A 22,146-nucleotide genomic window follows, 5' to 3' on the forward strand; every position below is an offset into this window, starting at 1 on the left:
TGCGCGCGTTCAGTACATTGAAGCAATCCAAACTTGTACGAGGAAAATAAAAAGGGAACTGTTGTTTAAGGGTCCTAACTAGCTACTATTTACCAGAAAGAAAGCTCATTTTATGCTGCTTGATATTCACAATATTTCACTTATATCTATACAAAAGAGTGCATTATTCAACAAAGACAACATAGCCAAATACGAGGGGGGGAAAAAAAAAATAGGAAATTACTGTGATTGGAGATGAACACGACCAATCATTTTAGCAATGTTGTAGTAATAAGCCCGAACCAAGCGCTTCCTAAATCTACTCAAATCTAGTCGTACATTTTGGCCTTCAAGATAGATGTTCTTTGTATACTGCCAACCCTTTTTATTCACGCTGTTTGGGTCTTTAAGAACCGGATCATTTTCTTCGTATTTATCATACAGTGAGCTCTCTTTAGGAACTATTTCATAGCCAATATACTTCAATCCAAACTTCCTTGCAGGCTCCCCAAAATATGTCTCTGCTGCCCACACAGTTCCAAGGGGAATAACTTGAATCAACACAGAGCCAGGTCTCATGAAGAGAAAATGTGTCATGGCTGCCCCATGCACACCAACCATTACATGGCTTGAATTCAGAGTCCTATAAATCCTTGCCAGTTCTGTTGTTGGGTCAGGCCTCAAAACTGTGACTTCAAACCCGATTTCCTCCGCCATTTTCACCAACAAATTCTCATTGACTATCGCTCTGGACCCATTCCGCGACAAAATCAGTAGTTTCGGCTTCTCTGATCGATCCTCTTGCACTTCCTTTTCCATTTTTATCGAGGTTTCTAATGATGTGGGGAACAAAGAAAGCTTGCGTTTCAGTTTCTCTTGCGCTTCTCGTTCCTCATCTTGGATCAAACCCCTGATTCGAGGCCAGTAAGCTTGGTCTAAAAGATTTCGAAAATCACTAATGCTCTTATTCCCCTCCATCAACGAAGAATCCACGGTAAGCTCGTCATGGATCCTCAGACCAACAATGGCTTCTGGGAAGCAATGAGTTCTCTTGTCACCATTAAAATCTATTGCTGGATAATCAGAGAGTTGAGAAAGCACATCCCCGTACTTTAGAATCCACCACTTATGATATTCAGTGATGACAAACACAACCTTCCCGTTGAAATGCTGTGAAGTAATGTACAATGGCAGAATCCCATCATTAAATTCGTGATAAACATTACCTGTATATCCTCCAGTCGAGAAGAACACAGCCGGAACATCATGCCAGACATCACAATGATGTCTGATTATACCATAATTCACTCTCTTTGCACTAAGTCCTAATTCACCGATGGCGTCCATGACACTTGTTTCCCATTTCCGTGTATAGGGTCTGATTTTTTCGTGTCGGAGTTCCTCATCTCCCTCTTCTTTACCATAATTAACGAGACCATTTGTCTCTCTTGAGAAATAAAGGAAGACTGAAGAGGAAGCAGGGTGTGTTCTTACATCCCCTTTCATGATGCATATGTCAGAACGAATACTGCTTCTATCACAACATATAGTTCCTGCATTCATATTCCGCAAAAAAAAAAAAAAAAAAAAAAATGAATTGATTAAACCATGAGCCATGAGGGAGCCGTAACAATCAAGCAAGGAAATTTTTATTTTAATAATATTCCAATGTTTCTATTGTTTCGTCAAACTCAAACCAGAAGTACGTAAATAAATGATCAACACCTGCTCTGTTGCTGAGGGCTGGCTGGCACTCCTATTATTGGGCAAATATCGTTTTAAAAATTAAACTAACTAATGCTTAGAGTGCCGACTGTAATCAATTATTTATACCTTTCTCTGAAATTTTATCGCCCACTAATTGGAGTTAAGGACATTTCATTATCACAGGGTTAACCCTTTTTCAAGTACGTTGAAAGTTGAAACTGTTGTGTTAAACTTCACGGGGAAAGTAAAAAAGATGAAGAAACAAGAAGGAACGAGAGAGAGAGAGAGAGAGAGAGAGAGAGAGAGAGTACTAACCATTTGAGATTGAAGAACACATAGGAGTATTTGTCCTCGTATCGGCAAATGAATCTGTAGAAACCCAAAAGACACATCAGGACTCGAGCAAAACAAACCGAATGATCAAGGACACAATACGAAACCCATGAGAGAGAAAGAGCCACATCCGAAGAGGTTTGGGGCTAGTGTAAAGCTAAAAGAAAGAATAGAGAGATATAGGAGGGTTAGAAGTTTGGGCGCGGTTCGCTTGTGGTAACAACCGGTGCTTCCACACTGCATGATAAGGGCTTGAGACTCCTCGTCTTCTTCAATATGTTTATCCCCTTTTCTCAACTGGTGATGATGAAGATGATATTGCACCGTTTCCTATAGCCTTTGACTTTAGTACTATTTTCCTTCCTTTCTTTCTTTTCTTCACTTCTCTCGCTTCATGAGATATTCGACCTTTTGAACTGGGTTCTGAAGTCGACCCAACGAGAGAAACATAGATTTCTTTGCTGTGGAGGTTTTGTACTGAAACCGAAGAGAGAGGGAGATGGGGAGAGATGAAAAAATGGGAGAAGATATTTATAGTTGTTAATTCTTATTCAAGAAGAGTGGGTTATGGGTTTCCTCTGTATTTTCTAGAGAGAGCGACAGACATACAGAGACGCGGGGGAAAAGAAGCGACAGAAGATTATGAATTTATGAGAAGAGAGAATGGCAAACATTGCTGCTGTTCTGCGCAGTGCTTGAGCCTGGTGATAGGTTGTTTTAATGGGGGTTGCTGCTTTTCACGTCAGAGATAGAGAGACGTTGGGAGAGAGAACTGTAGCTGTCGAAGCCTCAAAGGAGGTGCTGATTCAGCCATTGATCGAGGAATTAAAAATACGTGTGCATTGTTGGGAACAAAGCACAGAGGCCAATTACAGGCTAGGCAGTGGTTGCATCCCAGGCGCCTCTTTAAAACACTCTTTCGGAGCTACTCACAATTCACCTATCTGAGGGAGGCTCTTTTTCTTTTTCTTTCTTCTTTTTTTCTTTTTCAAATTATTAGGGCATCTTAGGGGGAGGCTCTTGACTTCACATGTCACGCATAATTTCTTTCTAAATTTCTTGACTGCTACCTTACTGTTTATATATATATATATACACACACGTGACTATAGTTTAGAAGGACCTTAATCATGAGCAAGTTGAAACTTAATTAATTGAGGGCAAAATGTTTTCAAACCGTTTGATAAAGATCAAAGGGGCAGAAAATGCTAGCTCCTGATATCAGCCGCTTGGAGTGATGTTGTTAGAGTGAGCAAGTTACACGTGCAGGTTAATTAATGCACGTGCAGCCACCAGTGTTGGAAACAGGAACAGTTAAAACAGCATGAGCTCGTATTTGATTGACTAAATAATTCTTTGTTTTTCAAACAAAATTAGTTAATCAAGAGAGTGGATGAAGCTCATCAGCAAACGTATGGTCGGAATAATAAACAAGTCAGATTTGGCTATACGACAACGGCAGCAACTCTAATATAATTAGTATTAATTAATTCAACGACAACGACACACTAACTTGATAGTCAAGGACTGAGGCTACGTTTGGAATATATGAAAACAGTTGAGTCGATTTTAATTGAGTTAAAATTTAAATTTAATCTAATATTTAAATACACAATTCACAAATTACTAAACATCCCTCAATTTAATATCTCTTTACACGTAAAATTCATAATATTTTTTCAACTCAACATCTCTTTACACGTTGAACCCATAACTTTTTTAAATTTCTATAAACTCATCTTAGGTGAGGACATGACCTCCTAAAACTTACTTTATCATCTTAACTTATTATTATTCATAAAGAACTGATCAACTCAGCTCAACATTGACTTAACAAATAGAATTCTACATTCCACAATGGAGGTCATTGAATAAGTAAATCAACCGAAATATAAATTTATAGACATTATTGAGGATGTATTTAATAAATTATCAGTTATTGTATAATTTATATGATCAGATATATTAATCTCAATTGAATAGTCTTGGGACGAGAATATTGCCTGGCCCAAGGATAATAATAATAAACTAGTTTAAAAGTTGAAATAAAAATCTGACATACAGAGATTAATTACCTAGTGCTCGAGTAACTAGGAAAAAGATTACTCTTTGGATCATGACGCATCATGCATATTGCATGGTGGGTTATAATTAATAGACAAAAGATATTTATAATTATAAAATATATAAATATTGTGCATTTTATTAAAAATAAATAAATATAAAATATATATATAAACAAATTATTTTTTAATAATAGACCATATTTTTTTAAAAATAAATACATAATTTTTATACAATTTATAATTATATATAATATTACTCCGATGTTTGGTCGGCATTCCAATGCAGAAATGATATTTTACTTTAGAGCATTGATATTGATATATTCATCTACTCTAGCAAATCATAATATGATTAATTTGATACAAGATGCAACGTACCAGCTGCGTTGAAGTGGGCATGATATAATACTGAATTTGGAGTTTAACTACAGTACCATTATATATATATATTTTAGGCAAATATATAATTTTTTTTTTCTCTCTTCTGCTCATATAAGCGATTTTTGTACACTGTGGTGGACATAGTTATTACATATTTTGATTTTCTACAAATTTTGATACTTTGGGAATGAAAATGAAGTTAATTTAAGTTGTTGGACTGGTTTTATGTATTTTGGTGTATAGGTTGTTGGAAATCATGAAAATGATATAAACAAATATTTAAAAAACCAAATAAGAAGATATGCATTTAAATGAAGCTAAAAAATAAAATAATAATAATAATAATAATAATAATATTTTATTATTATAGAAAGGGAGATTAGGAGTGTTGCCTACACTCTCGAATAGGTGCCCGCTAGCCTTGCCTCGTAGCCGGTCCCGGGGGTAGATTGGCCCCCTAGGCCATTCGCCCACTACCCACAGCGAGCTCATACAGAGCTTTCAGAGAAAGAAAGAAATACCTTGGGCTAGCGGCAACGGGTTAAAACAAAATTAAGGTAAAACGACATTATTTTATTATAAAAACATGTTTTTTTATAATAAGTAATGCTAGGCGGAAGGGGGAAAGCTTGAGTTCGCCCGCACGTTGGTCGTACGCGGGTGGATGCCCTTGGCTTTCCCATGCAGGAACCAGACAAGGGAGCGAAAGGATTAAATGCGGTGTCGTGCCGCCACCCCTAAGTTGAGATGGCTAATCTAATGTAAAATTTAAGTTTTGATTAGGCAACTAAAAGTAAAAAAAGAGCATTGCTACACAACCTCTACCATACTCCACACTCCACACTTTTTTAAATTTTTTAAATTTTAATATTTTTTTTTAAATTTTTTTTTGAGTTTATTCTTTTTAAATTATTTATTCATTATTCATATAATAAATATTTAATAAAAGAAAAAAATAATAAAAATTAAAAATAACGTGAAGTGTGGAGTGTTAGGAGGTTGTGAAGATTTTTTGTTATTGATATGTTTCATTAAATAAATAAATAAAAATTATTTTAGAATATATATTATTATAATTTTAAAAATTTTTTAAAGATAACTATTTAAGTTTGCACAAACAATCCCTATTCGAGAACTGTACTAAGACTAACTCATTACTTATTAGCCAAACTTTACATCAAGCAGTGTTAATGCTCTTCCATTCTTCCCTTGCTTGATTAACCAAATAATTCAGATTTAAAATTTGATATAGATCAAGGCAGCGTTTATTTTTCTTGTATAAGAAGTGAATTATTTTTTAAAGCAAAGTGTGAAAACTTAAAAAGTCTCTAAAATTTGAAATTTTGAGGATATAAAATATGGAGAATTCTATACATCATACTAGTATTTTATTTTCATCCTATTATATAGGATGTAACATATTTATCACCATTAAATTATCTTTTTATTGGATGATTTGTTATCATTGAATAATAATAAATATATCACATCTTACATAATAAGACGAGAGTATAGTGTATAATATTATTCATAAAATATATTTATATGTTATTTTTACCATGACATGAAGTTTACACGTTGCGATAAAATAAAATATATGATCTCATTTGTTTTCGTAGATGAGACAAGATGAGTTGAGATAAAAATTGAAAGTTAAATAATATTGTTATAAGAATATTTTTTTAAATATTATTTTTATTTTGGGATTTGAAAATGTTGAATTGTTTATTTTATTTTATGTGAAAATTTGATAAAGTTGTAATAATGAGATAAGATGATATGAAAAGTTTTGTAAAGGTGAACGAGACCTTTGTGAAATTGTAAGACAAAATAAAGGATAAATATATTTATCTGTTATTTATCTGGATGTAAATATGAGTTGAGTTAAATTGTGAATAATAGTATGAGCAATTTAGTTGTTAAAGCAATTGTTATTTGGGGACTACATGTGCAAGTCTAGTTAATTTTATCTTTAAAATTTTTTAAAATTACAATAATATTATTCTCAAAATGATACATTTTTCTATTTAATGAAGGGTTTGCACATGCAATCTCATTTGGAGATTGTAAATAGAATTTTTCGCATAGTATTTTGTGAATCTTATTGAGATTATTTAACTTTTTTAGATTAAGATATTTTAAAATATATAAAATAAGTTGAGATGAATATAATTATTTTATAAAAAGTTCAAAAAATAATAGATGTTATTAATAATTTATTTGAAATAAGTTAAGATAAGTTGAATTTGATTTGATAAGCAAACACCACCTAAATAACATTTTTTTTTATTGGCAAGTTTAACTACTTTTATAGAGCTTAAAGAAGATACAAAGTACTAAGTAGCAGTTGCTTTTGTGAAATCACCACTTGTCCCAAAAGCTTAAGCTGATGGAAAGAGGTTGATTTTATTATTTTATATCTTAACACTCCCCCTCATTTGTGGGCCAGACTTTCCCTCAATGAGTAGGCCCAATAAGTGGAATATTTAATTAAATGGGATAGAGTGTAGAGTCAGGGTTCGAACTCAGGACCTGTCTCTGATACCATGTGAAATCACCACTTGTCCCAAAAGCTTAAGCTGATGGAAAGAGGTTGATTTTATTATTTTATATCTTAACAGCTTTAACAACATTTTACAAATTTTTTTTTTTTCACCTAAATAACAATTGGCAATTGCTTTAACGTCAAGACATCTAACGTAAAAATGCAGGCTGTTTGGAAATAAGGAAAAAGAAATCCCATGTGCTTTGGCTCTTTCGACTTCGGTTGGTGAAATTCGAGAGGCCGACAGATAATAAAAAAAACGATAAAACAACTTTGCGCGAAACGAAACATTGCGTTTGGATGTTGAAATGAGTTGAGTTGAGTTGAGTTGAGTTGAGATAATAAAATATTGTTAGAATATTATTTATTATTATTATTATTTTAGAATTTGAAAAAGTTAAATTATTTATTATATTTTGTATTGAGATTTGAAAAAGTTATAATGATGAGTTGAAATGAATTGAAAGGATTTTTGGTTCCAAACAAAGCCTGAACTCGCGTTTGCTTCGAAACTGCCTTTAGTGCAGTATTTGAAAACGAGGTAAGAATTTTATGTTGTGTTTTAAAATTTAAAATATTATATTTTAATATTATTATTATTTTAAAATTTTAAATAAATTATATTAAATTTTAAAAAATTATATTATTTATTATATTTTGTATGAAAATTTGAAAAACGTATAATAATAATATAAAATGAGATAAAAATTTTATATTTTGAACAGTGCTACCTATAAGTTTTACATATTACACATTTACTTAAAAACATATCATTTTATCTTTTTATTTTATTTTACTTACAAATATAACTGGAATCATTTTCATTACGTGGATAAAAAGGTAAAATGATATATTTTTAAATGAATGTGCAGAGTATGAGATTTATGTCTAAAATTTTTCTTATATTTTATCTTGTATTCTAAACCTGCGTGAAACTTGCATTAACTGGAAACTTGCATCACTAGTATTGTGATTTAACACATCAAATTGCATATCAATGGTGATATAATTTTTTTCTTATAAAAAAAGTTAAAATAATAAAAAATTTCTTATCTCACGAAAATTATTTATGTTTTCAACTGCTTATAATTTAATTTATAAGATAATTTGGTTATAAAAAATTATTATAAATCTAAATCATGTTATGTCAACATTATTGATAATGCGTCCTCTAGATTGAATGGTAAATATAAACTTTTTTTATTCACTCAGTACAATTCAAATAAAAGAAAAAACAATTGAGTCCGCAAATATATCTCATTGTAATAATACTAAATTTAAAAATACATAATTGCAATAAAATCATGATATATAACATTTTTCAAGCCATAATCTTTTTTTTTTCTTAAAAAAAAGTTGATCTTCAACCCATATTACGATATTACGTTCATAATACTTGCGTAAGAGTTTTGCTATAGATTAACAATTGTTCACATTACATATTTTACATATGATGTAGAAATTTATTTATTTTTATTATAAAGTATGAGCCCGTGAGATTCATAAGATGTAGGAGTATTTTTCCTAGAATATGAGGTGTAGAGTATTGAATAAAGATAGCGATAGGATTACTACATTTTTATTATTTATTTACTACTTATAATATATTTATTTTTTGTCATTTTCTTTTAAATATTTTTGTAACATATTTAATTATTAAGAAAAAAGTAAAAAAATATATATAATTTTATTAATAGTCAATTTTTTAATTATTAAGTAAAAAAAAAATATAAAAATAATTATAAATAAGTAATAGGTAGATTGTAATCCGAGGGAAGAATTTTTCTTCGTATAAACACTCATCCATTAAAAAAAAAAAAAAATTGAAATAACATTAAAACCCCCACTCATTCCCCTTTCTCGTCCATTCCCGTTCTTCTCTCCTCTTGCTTTCGACCTCGCACCGCAGAGGAGAAGAAGAGGAAACCCCTCAGAAACCCCAACAGGAAAATCTGCAAGACCCCTTAACGATATTGATTTGTTTGAAATAAATAAAGAGTAAAGAAACATGTCTGACGCGTATTGTTCAGACTGCAAGCGGCAGACGGAAGTGGTTTTCGATCACTCGGCCGGGGACACGGTTTGCTCCGAGTGCGGGCTGGTTCTGGAGTCACACTCCATCGATGAGACCTCCGAGTGGCGGACTTTCGCCAACGAATCAGGCGACAACGATCCCGTCCGTGTCGGCGGCCCCACCAACCCCCTATTGACCGACGGTGGCCTCTCCACCGTCATAGCCAAGCCCAACGGTGCCACAGGTGAGTTCCTCTCATCCTCGCTTGGCCGATGGCAGAACCGCGGCTCCAACCCGGATCGGGGTCTCATCCTCGCCTTCAAGACCATAGCTACTATGTCTGATAGGTAATTTTTCAAAATTTATTTTCCCTTTGTTTCCTCATTTTAGCATTGGCATTATGGGCACTTGTTTGGATGCTAAGAAAGTGTGGGAAATACGTCGAGGCAAGTGAGAAATTTCGATTCCGACTAATTGATTGCAAAATAGAAAGGAATCGGAATTGGACTTCAGGTTTTGTGATTGTGATTGACCTTGATCGGTATGTTTTTTTTTTTCAGAAGCCCGTTGGTAAGGTGTGTGGTTAGTTTCGATTTTGTTAACATGGGTTCCTCGTTGATACTATAGAAAAATTATGGGTTCCTTGTTGATCTTCTGAGTAATTGAATTTGGGGTATGTTTGGCAATTAGAAAGCATGGGAATGGCAATAGAAAATATTACTAATCTGCTTGATATTGGCTTACAAAGGGACTAATAAAGCAACCCACTACTTTGCTTATGATATGCCAATGTTGATTGGCCAGCTACTCAGGCTGATCTTGGATTTTTGCACTGGATTGTTGCTCTTGACTTTTTTTATTTTTCTAGCTTTAAGGATTTTCTCAATCTGTTCACTTTTTCTAGTTAGGTTTACATATCATATATTCTCTGTGAACTTGAGTTTCACCTTTCTATTTTCATTAAGTTTTATATTACATATGGGAAAAAATTTCTTTAATATTGCAGTAATTTTTGCTTTCAATAAATATCTTGTGAAAATACAGCGACAATTTAGCATATCACTATATTTTCTGGTTATGTTAAATATTGAAACGTTAATATGTTATTCTGCCAGCAGTTCTATTTTCTGATGAAAAGAATCCTGAAATATGAAGCTAATGTGGTGATATTATGTTTCAGATTGGGCCTTGTTGCGACCATAAAGGTATGCTATTTACTCACTGTTATGATCTTTCATTTATGTGACTAAAGTTTTAGCACACCAAATGCCAATATGTCTTCATGCTCTCTAATTTTGTTATAAGTCTCGAAGATGAAGTATCTAAACTTTTTTCATTTATCAAACGTTGAAGGCAATAGGAACGCGTGGCTGCACGGTTATGATAAAAAATAACTATTAAAGAATAGGATCGATTTATAATGCTTTTGACCCCCAATGTGAAAGAATGTAACACGAAACTTGTGTTCGCTGTAAACACCTAAAACATCATAGTTGCAATATTGAGATTTATTAGCTGGGGAATAATTGCTTTTGACAAAATTTTTGAGTTTAAAAAATGAGCAACAAAAATCAGCGGAGATGTTGATTTAGCACATGCAAGAAAATCAACAATATATTGTTTAATATCTGTGTGGAGTTTAAGTATGAAAACTGCAAAATCGTTGGGAGTCAGTATTGGTGAAAGCACCAGGCACACTTAAGCACTAGCAAACGTCTGATTGAAAGTAAAACAGACATTTCTAAAAATAATGTTTGGTAAGAAAATATCCATAAAATACAATAAAAAATAGTAATATATATTTTGGTTTGACTCAATTTTCTAGATCCATAAAATATTGCATAATGGAGGTGCTTTTTATAAATAAAAAATGTCAAGCCTGTTCATCTGCAGGACTAATGAAGAGAAAATTGAATTTGGGTATTGTAGGACATCAATTTTTTTACAGTTTTTTATATATTTTTTCATTATCTATAAGGATCTTCAGAATTCATCCAACCGATCTGTTGAATTTAAATTAAAAAAACATTTACTTTTCTATTTTGAAGAGCTCCTCAGATTTGTTGAAGAGATAATCTAACATTTCAAATTTTTTAAAGTGGCCCAATTTAAAATTGAGTTTTTTAAATTGAACTTGTAGTGGAATATTCTCTTTTTAGAACCATGATTAACATCGTGTTGCAAGTTATAGTTATATGATGTATCAAGCTAAGATGACCTCTTTTCCGTACCAATTTTGCAACTTCATTTTCCCTGGGGAAAAAAATGTAAACGCCTTTGAATTTCTAGTTTCATCTGCAGTCCTGATACCACTGTATCTATTATTTGGCCTTTGGAATTGTCTTGTTATTTTCCTTTCCTAATGATGATTTTGTTATTGATTTGAAGGACCGGGCTAACGAGATATATAAGAGGGTGGAAGATCAAAAGTCTAGTAGAGGGAGAAACCAGGATGCATTATTGGCTGCTTGCCTGTACATTGCTTGTCGACAAGAAGATAAGCCACGCACTGTAAAGGGTACAGCCTATGATTCTTTTAACATGGATGCTTCCTGATTTATCTTTCCCTATGCATATGAGCTTCCCTGTTCTCTTGTATACGACCCGTGTACTGGGGCTATGCATTGCCTTTGTTAATAAAATGATTGCATACCTATAAAAAAAATGTGAATGAGCTTCCCTGAAACTGTGGATTTCAACTAGAAATTTGCTCTGTCGCCAATGGAGCCACAAAGAAGGAAATTGGCCGAGCAAAAGAATATATAGTGAAACAGCTGGGGTTGGAGAATGGTCAGTCGGTGGAGATGGGAACAATACATGCTGGGGACTTTATGGTGAGATGTTCTCTGAAATTGATAACTTCATTTGGTATTCAATAATTTGTGACACAGACTGACTTTAATATCATTTTAATCTTTAGAGGCGCTTTTGTTCCAATCTTGGTATGACTAATCAAGCGGTCAAAGCTGCCCAAGAAGCTGTTACAAAGTCAGAAGAGTTTGACATAAGGTACTTTTGGGATTCACTTGGTCATATTTTATGCAGCAAGTGAAGTATATGTTCATGACTGAAGTTTACCTCTCCTTTCAGTGCATTAACATAGAATTTGTTATTCCCAGATGCACTGTACAGCTCAATTATTATTATTCTTGTTTATTGTGATCAAAGATTTCATGATATATGAGTTAATGATTTGACGTATGGGTGGAAAGCATGTTAAACAATGAATCTCTGGCAGAATTCAAATGATATAAAAGAGTTATTGATCTTTGCCCTTGGGAGATCCTGGGTACAACACATGGGTGGGGATGGACTTGTGGCTGGGGAAAGCTAGCCCCAATTTTTTACCAAACTAATGCCATTTTATAGGGAAAAGAGATGGAGCTGATCAATTGTTTTAATCACATATTCACCTATTGGAGGCCAGCCACATGAAGCCATAAGAGATCTTTTTGGGATGCAAATAGTCATTTTTTAGTAGGTGTCATTAACAAAAAGTATGCTAAGGTGAAGGTTTTGTATGCCAGTTGGGAAGGTGGATAACAATATCAATAAGATAATTGTAATTACAAATAGTCTGTTTTGTAACGCCTCAATGGAAGGCCCAAACCATATGGCCTATACTCCAAAAGGACTTGTTAATAATATAATTGGAACCTTATTAAGAGCAAGAATTTCTCATTCCCAAACAATGTGGAATCTCATACACCACATATCCTTATCCTTATCATATGGGATATCACAATCTCTCCATTTTAAATTTTTAACGTTCTCGTCGGGCCTGTTCTTCGTAGGTAGCACGGCTCAAGTCCCACATTTCTGGTTGGGATAGGCTCTAATACCATTTGTAACGCCCCAATGGAATGTCCAAACCACATGGCCTATACTTCAAAATAACTAGTAAATAATACAATTGAAGCTCCATTGAAATCTTATAAAGAGCAAGAACTTCTCATTCCTAAGCAATGTGGGTATCACAGTTTTGGCATGAGAAAGGGCTTCATGACATCACTATGCTGTCTCTCAGTGTGGTCACATTCATTGTTGAGCTTGACCTTGCTCTACCAAGTTAAAGAGGAAATGATTAAGTTTCTACCTTCCATACGCAATCAACTTTTGACTTGTCAAATTAATATTGGAGTCTGAGTGAGGATGCAGTTTACATACTTTATTATTGTGTATATTTCAATTCACGTGTATGTCGCTCTCATTATTGTGTCCCTAATGTATCAAATGTGTTCATCGAAATTGTTTTGGTCAATATTTGTTTATATTTATGGTTTCTTTTTCCTAAATTCCAGGAGGAGTCCAATATCAATTGCAGCAGCAGTCATTTACATTATTACTCAGCTTTCAGACGATAAGAAACCTCTTAAAGGTCCATATTTACCTCTATATTTGTTAAGGCGCCGAAGTCCGAAGGGTGCATTATACATGAATCATGGATTACTCTATTTATTTCATATTTTTTCACGGTTATATTTTATATGATTCTCAATGTGCTGATATCGTAGGGTTAAACATTATGATCCAACATACTTGTAAAAAAAAAAAATTATGATCCAACATTATTCAATCATTTTCATATTATAAATAAATTTATTGGGCCTGACAACATGCTGCTTTGTAATACATGCAAAAAAGATATGACTGCATATACTATGTCATACTATAGGTGCTAATTGTTATACGAAGTGAAATGCTCTGATTTAAGCCACGTGAATGCAGACATTTCAGTTGCTACTGGAGTTGCAGAAGGGACAATTAGGAATTCCTACAAGGATCTTTATCCCCATGTATCGAAGATAATACCGAGCTGGTATGCTAAGGAGGAGGATCTCAAGAACCTTTGCAGCCCTTAAAAAGGTAGAGGAGAAACAAATAACAGGAAATGGTAACAACTTCAAGTTGGTTTGGGGCGTTCGTTCTTGGATGTATTAAACTCTTTTAATACAAACAATGGAAAAGTCGTCCGCTTATTTTTGCTCTTGCATTCAACCATACTGTTCAATTCCTTTTTCATTTTACCTTTTTATATTTTTACCTGGGCGGATATAAAATAATATTCAGAGGCAAGTGCAATTTTTTTGGAACAATTGCAAGCTATGTGGACATGGCGGGTCTGCTTATCTGCGTCATTCGGTGTCCTTTGATGTTATCAGTAAATCATAAATGGGATCAAACATGTACTTCCTCATAAATTCTCCGGAACACTATGGGATCCAAAATGTACCCATATGGCTGTATGGCACGTACTCAATTATAGAAGATAATTTGGGAAAGCGTCGAATTTACTCTGAAAATCGTATTCATAGAAGAAAAAAAAAAAAAAAAAAACTTCCACTTTTCAAGTTGTCTTTGCAATCTTAACAGATTGATTGCTCCACTCCAAATAAACTCGCTCATGTTAATTAGGAGTATGTTAAAGCCACAATAACAACCATATGTAGCGTTTGATGGGAAGAAAGCGGCGGAAAAAGAAGGCACTACATTTCTTTTTCTCTGGGGAACCAAGTTATTAGTAGATGTACAGACTATATAAACCGAAATTGCTCAAATTTTCTCAATCAAAATATATAAAACCGAATGTCAAATATCATTACAGCACAGTGCATGCATGTTACTTTTTAAACATTTATAACTCTAACCTTGCTTTAAACTAAAGCTCTCGTTATCTGTTGGATGTACCTATTAATCACCGCATCCATGCTGGCATGGCAGAGTCAAGGTAAGATGGGAAGCTCCTCAACCTCAAAGGAAAAGTAACACACTCGTCCATACTCTACATGACAAAACAGCAAAGGAAAGCCTCCACATTGCCTCTCAAGGACTTCAACGTCTGCTATGGATGGTGGATCACCCCTACAATAGAAGGCAAGTCGTGAGGAATTCAGAAGCTTATGCAGATCCATTGATAGAAGTGTGAACATAGATCTCTTTCAAAGCAAACTGGAAAGAACAAGCAAGGATGCCCAAATGAAAATTGAAAAAAAAAAATTTTTTGAATTTTGATACATTAGTTGATCTTCTTCAAGCAGAGATTACAATTATTTTGTGGATTAAGACAACTTTTCCATGATGATAAAGAGACGCCTCCTCGGGATGCCAATTTCCAGAAGACTCTTATAGTCTTTTTTTACATCAGATGCAATGTGATGAAAATTTCTAATGTTATAATCTCAAAAACCGCACAAGATAATATTATGCTGTCATTTCTCTTTTTCCATCTGCACAGTTACCTAAATGCTTTTTTAGGTCTACGTTCAGAGGGTCTTTAGTGGAAGCGGAAAGTTAAGTTAAAGCATAGTATTTGCACAGGTTCAACCAGCAGAACTGCCCATCTCTTTCGCCAGTACTGTTTATCGCTTTAATTTAACCAAATGCAATCCATAAATTTTTCCAAGTCCAAAAAATCAGCATGCAAGACCAATCCACCAACAAAACCAAGAAAGAGGACAAATTAGGATGGAACAGGTCCAAAAAACCGCTCACAACCGCTAAATGGAACTCTATATTAGTGAAATGTTGGGTATTCCCTTTTGCTTTCTCTTGCTAAAATAACAACCAAATAACTACTCGAAAGCTACTTTACCACCCAAGCCAAGGTCTAGAGGGAAAAATAACATAACCTATTTGTATATACTCCAAGAGAAGCATAAATTAAAAATCTTGATTCATATGCTCCTCTCTTGTACACTCCATGTGTACTTGGGCTACGCCTTAGTATTTGATTTAACAAAAAACTTATTTTACCCTTTTTATTGGACAAGTAAGAATACAACTTTGTTGATAGAAAAAGGCATAGCAACAAGCACACAGGAATAAAAACTTGATTTACTTATAAAAAATAATCTTGATTCATATGTTACGATTGCAGAGAAAGCACAAGTCCATTTCCAAGTAAATTTGTCAAGATATTGAAACTCTAGACCTTGAAAAAAGAAATGCCTTATCTCATTGAAAGGTTTGATAAGCACAAATCTTATGATGATATGATTTCTTTTATAGGTAATCAAGAATTTTATTCATAAAAAAAGGAGGCATAGCCCAAGTACATCTTATGATGATATGAAGAACAGTAATTTGCAAATAACCACCAAAAGGAAAAGGTTAAAAAAATACCAAATATGATTACCTAGTTAAGCAGAGCACAAATCTTGGGTTTCCAGGAGAGGACTTTCTAAACCTGCTGTTTGGGAGATAGACATCAAAAACTGCCCTTGCTTCATTAATGTGAAAACCATTAAACAGTCCAATGATGGACCTCTCGTCTTTTAGCTCTACGTCCACTTCACTGCTTTGTGGAGAGCCTTGAAGAGAAACACTTTGAGAGCTACTCTTAACACCCTTTGTAGACCAAGCAATGCCATGCCGCCCGACAATGTAACCAAGGGACTTCAGGTGCCTATAAACTTCAAACAGCTCCCAAGCGCATCCACTAACCTTGGCATATATATCCTTTATTGAAAGACTTGTATCATTGTCATCCATGAGAAGCAATGCCCCTATTTCCATCAAAAACCTACCAAAATAAGAAGTTTCCCTTCACAAATGATTCCATCTCAACAAAGAATGAGAAAAAGATGCAACACAGAATGAAGGACAATTAATGAGCACTGCCTTTCATCCAGTGAATTGTGAGAAACTCACTGGATAAGATTGTACTTTTAATGAATTTATTGAAAGATATCGAGGTATTCCCCCAACCTTTGACCTTTTTGTCTTCTCAATTTTTTTTTAGGCATATTTTCTGTTAAGACAAAAAGAAAAATATCACCTCTGCGTTACACTAGGGAATGTTAAATTAGAAAATAAATGTTCAAAAAGTTAAGGGTCCCACAAATAAGTATACCAAGAAAAATGAGTGGAAATGGAAGGAACTACGGAAAAGACCAGTACATCCTGGTTTCAAGAGTATCAACAAAATAAACAATGATCTGATTCTTAAAAAAAAGGCAATAAGAGATTAAAAAATCTACATTTCACGTACAAAGTTTCCTCAATTGAATAATAAGTCTTGCCGCCACGAACTATCCCCATTGTCCTCCACATTTTACCCTTGTTTTCTACAACCTGAGCCATTCCAATTTCATCAATCCAACAGGCTGTTGATTTATCTTTCCTGAGAATAGTAGACATAACCCAAAGTTAAGACATAAACAAAACAAACTTATTTTTTGTCAGTTCTACTCAAAAGCTCTATCATACCTAAACTGCATCTTTGATGTAAACCAAGACTTAAAGTGATGTTCCTCATTGTCATCATCGTAATTAATATATTGTAAATAGGCCTCCTTTTCACTCACCCCGCCTGAAGAACTTTCCCAATCCACAGCCTCCGTCATTCTACCTTTCAAAGACCTAAGAAACAAATTGTACACTTAGTATTAAACCAATTTGAAAACTTTCCACGTAAACAAATCACCAAGTCATGTAAACTAACTACAGAAGCATGATGAAAGCACATAGACGAGCTGCCAACAAAAAGTTATACAAATTCAACCCTCCAATGTGATATATAAAAAGTTTGGGAACTCATTCGTCAGGAACACACACACAAGAAGAATTAACAACTCAAATAACTAACAAATTTCAAGAAAACCAATTCAAACAGGGTAAGAAAGACCCCGACCGTGTCTTTATTACTGCAATTTGTTCCTTGCGACTATCCATTATCTAGCCTAGCTGTCTACACAAAAAATAAAATAAAAAAAGACGGCCAAGTCATTTCACTTGCACCCAACAATAGAAAGAGAGGGCTTTACTTGGTGGAATTTGACCCCTTTTGATCCAACGGTAACAAATTCCCCATCCAGAGATTGAGGGAATTATTTTCGTTGATTTCACTGAGCTCTCTTTTGACGAAGAGGTTAATCTAGTCTCCAAAAGTTAACAATGCTCCCAATTATTTCCCAGTGTCTGCAACCAACAAGAGCAAGCTAAAAAATTACCAAAAATTATTCCCAGCATAAAAAATTATACCCAGTGACAAAATCCAGTTGGCAAGCATAACCGACTCAACTATGGTGTATACCCAGTCACAAAACTCAGTCACAAACTCAACTATGGTGTATACCCCTGCTGACCAAGCCTAACCGACCATTTGACCAAGCCTAATTTCTCTTATACCCAGTCCGACAACGACCTATAAGTTATAGAGCGGTGCTGCTCTGCCGCTCAGAATGCACCACTCAACCTTACCGCTAGTCAAAATTCTCTTTTTATTTTTCTTCAATTTTTTTATTCATATTTTTTTATCATTTTAAAACATTTTTAAAAAAATATAAAAAAAAAATTAATAGTTACTTCCGTGACTACTAAGTAAAGAAAAAAAAATTAAAATACATGAGCTGTAAAAAATGAGGGGGCAAAGTAGCATTTTTCTAAGTTAGGGCAACTCGAATGTGGACAGAGAGAGAGTGATATTCCTGGGCGAGGGCTGTCGGCTATGGTTGTGACGACGGCACTGAGAGTCTGTCTGCAGGGGGTCAGGGAAGGGAAAGGGGGGAAGAGGACCTGTGCGGGGGAAGAGAAATGAGTTCCGAACCTCTTCCCGTGGCTGATCACATAAACTTTACGACATGAGTAGAGGAGTAGAGTAATTCTACTCTTAGGCCCTTTTTTCTCCGGTGGATTTATTTTAATTGTTTTTTCAAAACGTGCGTTTTACCCCGAACAACAATCCCCCCCCCCCAAATATCCCGAATCATCCCAGAACCACTTCCTTCATGTTAGGTCGCTTTTCTTTGCAGTACTCAAAACCACAGCAATACTAAAAAAAATCAAATCCTTCTATATAAAGCTCCGATTTTGTGTTTGAGGAAAACCCAAACATATAAATCTGTCATGTTTTAAAAATAACCCAGCCATGTGCAGTGCGAGAGAGAGAGAGAGAGAAAGAGAGAACCTCGGAGTCGTCGGCGGCGCGGGTGAAGGTTTCCGAAAGCTGTGATGAGTACAGTTTTGGAATTCTTCTGCTAGAGATTGTTACAGGAAGAAAACCAATAGTAAAGCATCCGGTAGGAATTAAGAAGACAATAATCGAATGGGCCGAGCCATTCATAACCAATGGGAAATTCAAGGATCTTGTTTGATCCAAAACTTCGAGGGAAACTCAGAGAGTCGAGTCGATGAGAAAATCTTATAACCAGTCCGACCGTTTACCCCGAAAAAACAGCCTTCTAATAGATTAGTGCCACGTACGCTTTCCATTTGAGTTGCAATGTGACCGCACCCCAGCAGGAAACACCTATCACGCTTCAGATCTCATTGTCCTCTTCGTTCCCCTCGCCCACCTCTCGGCAAAACTCTTCAAACACCCTCGCCCACACTCATCTCCGCAACCCAGCTTTGAGCTCTGCAATTCTTGTTCTTCCGGACCACATTGAAGACGGCACATTCTAAGAGGTAATCTCGCGTTGGCACCAAGGCATCCAAGCTGAATTTGTTACATTCACAACGCAACCCATGCACTCTATTTTTGCATTATGTACGTATGAAAGACTGAGAGTGGATCTATTTTCGGATTGATGGGTTGCGCTGTGCTCATATAAGGGAATGTTTTGTTTTAATAAGGGAATGCAAGGAATGTAAGAAGCTGCTGTGTTGAATGTTTGTATCCAGGAATTGCAATGGTTGAGAGGAAGCTGCGATGATGAATTAAAAGGAAAGCACAATAGGTGTTTGAAGAAAAGCTCAAATGAGGTATTGGATGAAAAGCTAGAGTTTTTTAATCCTGAAAATGAACTACCAATATTTACCCAAAATGCTTATGAGTTGTATGTCCCCTTATATGAAGAAGACGACCCACTTTACACTGTTGTGACACTTTACATGACCCATGACATAGAAACCCGCCACAAGCAGAGACTTTCTAATATGTATTGGTATTTTGATTCTTTTTTATGAATATAATGCAAGGGTCCTAGAACGAATTAGTGATGCATATAAGATTTGTAAACTAACATAACTCATGTATATTTTATTGGGTAGGTGTCTTATGAAGTTTATGCTTGCTTTTAAATAGAAGTCTCAGCTTTTATGAATAAAAGTCTCAGCTTTTACTAACCAAGATAACTGCTGCTTACAAACACAATGTTTGTTTGTCTTATTATACGTGCAAGATACAAAATAGTCTTTAGCAATCCTGTAAGCACCTTGAGCAATATTTTGAATTGACCACTAACCTTTATATCTTTCTGATTACTAGCTTTGCAAACCAGGGGGAGCAATGCAGCATTTTTTTTTATTTTTTTGTGTTTAGAAGTTGTTTTTTGGTTGGAGTGCTCAAGTTTTGATGTTCAAATGATGTTCTACCACATGATAATTGTTTTCTGTGTTTGGAAAAGGGCCATTTAGATCTAGCACCCGCCAACCATATGCAGTCTATGTCAACTGTGTATTAACGTACGTGCTTAAAAGGGGATGAAGAATGAAGCTTTTCAGCTCCCTGTTGTGAGCAAATTTACCATGCATCCAATTCACTTCAGTCAGATGTTTCCATTATGTCATATTGCTGTAAGATGATGTTGGAGTTAGCGCAATGAATGAACAATAGGGTACTTCATGAACGTGTTGCGATTGAGCAAGTCAAATTTAAAGCAATAGAGAAGAAGTATAGTAGAACCTTGAAAGTATTGTTGTTGTCATGGGTTATTTTTATTGTAATGAACATGTGGTGGTGAATGTAATGAATGTAATGGACATGTGGTGAATGTTGTAATCTTTTTTCCAGCTGAATGTAATGAAAATATTGAATTTTAATCTTTTTTCCATCTGAATGTAATGAAAATGTTGAATGTTATTCTTTTTATGTAAATAGTGAATGTTGCATTCTTTTTGTACATGTTTTTAGATATGTTATGAAAATGTTAGCTATAGATGTTTCGAACACAATCTGGACAGCAAAGCTTTAAATCATAAAAAATACCAGATCAAGACAATCACATAAAAAGATAGCTTCAAAACATTCGGCATTACATAGAATAATAACTAAAAGCTCTTGATCGTTTCATAACATTCAAATTTACATAAAGCACTAAGGTTTCACTTTCCGTTATATCCACTCTCAATTAAAGACTATGAAAGAAAAGCTCACAATCCACTCCACTCTTCAAACCTTCAACCCACTCCACTCTTCAAAGCTCACAATCTACTGTATTCTTTCTGTCATATCAAAATAAAGAGGGTTAAATTAACTATCCATAACATAACAAAGGACAACAAAAAATTTCATACTGCACTTAAACAACTTCACTAAAAATTCAAATTTTGCGTTATGTTGTCGGATAAAAAAATAACAAAAAGGATTGAAAATTGAAACGGAGCATTTCTTGGCGTTAGTTTAATTATTATCAAGCATTCAATGGCATAGACTTTCTCTACTTTCTCATTTATCAAGTAAAATGGAGCTGAAGCTAAACGAACTTTCTGATTAGGGGCATGCCACTGCCATATATTTCTCTCCTTCACATAAACCGACAGACCCAAACAAACTTCTTCTTCTTTTTTCCCATTTTGACATCAACCTTAAACAAGAACTTTTCTTATATTTCTCTCGTTCACATAAACTGATAGACCCAAAAGAACTTTTTTTTTTTTCTTCATTGTGACAAACCCAAAATCAAGTAAACCGACAGACCCAAACGAAATCAAGGCAGGGATGGGCACTTCAAATTTTGCGATATACAGACCTATACGAAATCAAGGCAGGGATGGGCACTTCAAATGTTGCAATATACAGACCCATACGAAAAAAATAGAAATTAGAAGATTACCATGTAAGTGGCTATGGGGATGGCAGACGACGGTGATAACCAACTCCCAAACGACGGAATTTGGGTGTGATAAGAGCTGTGGCGGCTTGATGAACGAAATAGAACAATGAAGTTTGTGTGATAAGAGAAACCCGTTGGGTTCATGAATATTATTCTGGTGTGATAAGTTTCATCCAACTTTCGATAGAGTTGCTTACGTGGCAGAGTTTAATTGAGGGCTGTTAAATACATAACATCAGCCCAACCGCTCCAAAGCGGTTCTGCGAGTCGATAGTATCTGCACTTTATTCCAATCTTTTCTTTTGATTTTCTTGTTTTTTGGACGGAATTGAAGCCCAATATGAT

The 22,146-nt window shown here is 34.5% G+C and overlaps 3 protein-coding genes across 12 annotated transcripts; 1 reads left to right on the plus strand and 2 right to left on the minus strand.

Moving 5' to 3' along the window:
- Window positions 1–219: 219 nt before the first annotated feature.
- On the minus strand, window positions 220–2,105 carry LOC108980538 (alpha-1,3-arabinosyltransferase XAT3-like). Its single transcript, XM_018951479.2, has 2 exons — window positions 2,002–2,105; window positions 220–1,532 (listed from the first exon to the last, which is right to left on the minus strand). Exons 1-2 carry the CDS (start codon window positions 2,021–2,023, stop codon window positions 220–222), a joined length of 1,335 nt encoding a protein of 444 aa, XP_018807024.2. The 5' UTR covers window positions 2,024–2,105.
- A 6,736-nt stretch (window positions 2,106–8,841) lies between these two features.
- LOC109014312 (transcription initiation factor IIB-2) lies at window positions 8,842–14,023 on the plus strand. The gene is made up of 7 exons (XM_018996737.2): window positions 8,842–9,372; window positions 10,206–10,230; window positions 11,414–11,543; window positions 11,729–11,859; window positions 11,946–12,034; window positions 13,327–13,403; window positions 13,754–14,023. The coding sequence occupies exons 1-7, from the start codon at window positions 9,020–9,022 to the stop codon at window positions 13,885–13,887; spliced, it is 939 nt and encodes a 312-aa protein (XP_018852282.1). The 5' UTR covers window positions 8,842–9,019; the 3' UTR covers window positions 13,888–14,023.
- Window positions 14,024–14,564: 541 nt separating this feature from the next.
- LOC109014311 lies at window positions 14,565–21,918 on the minus strand. Of its 10 annotated transcripts, none has more exons than XM_018996734.2 (7): window positions 21,802–21,900; window positions 21,123–21,190; window positions 17,791–17,944; window positions 17,234–17,386; window positions 17,016–17,147; window positions 16,161–16,547; window positions 14,565–14,887 (listed from the first exon to the last, which is right to left on the minus strand). In XM_018996734.2, the coding sequence occupies exons 3-7, from the start codon at window positions 17,835–17,837 to the stop codon at window positions 14,749–14,751; spliced, it is 858 nt and encodes a 285-aa protein (XP_018852279.2). In that variant the 5' UTR covers window positions 17,838–17,944; window positions 21,123–21,190; window positions 21,802–21,900; the 3' UTR covers window positions 14,565–14,748. The 10 variants fall into 10 exon arrangements, with proteins under 10 accessions (XP_018852279.2, XP_035544370.1, XP_035544366.1 ...); XM_035688477.1 differs by having other exon boundaries at window positions 17,234–17,375; window positions 18,933–21,190; XM_035688473.1 differs by having other exon boundaries at window positions 18,933–21,190.
- Window positions 21,919–22,146: the final 228 nt, after the last annotated feature.

The sequence above is a fragment of the Juglans regia genome, chromosome 3 (genome assembly GCF_001411555.2).
Source record: "Juglans regia cultivar Chandler chromosome 3, Walnut 2.0, whole genome shotgun sequence".
Lineage (NCBI taxonomy): Eukaryota > Viridiplantae > Streptophyta > Magnoliopsida > Fagales > Juglandaceae > Juglans > Juglans regia.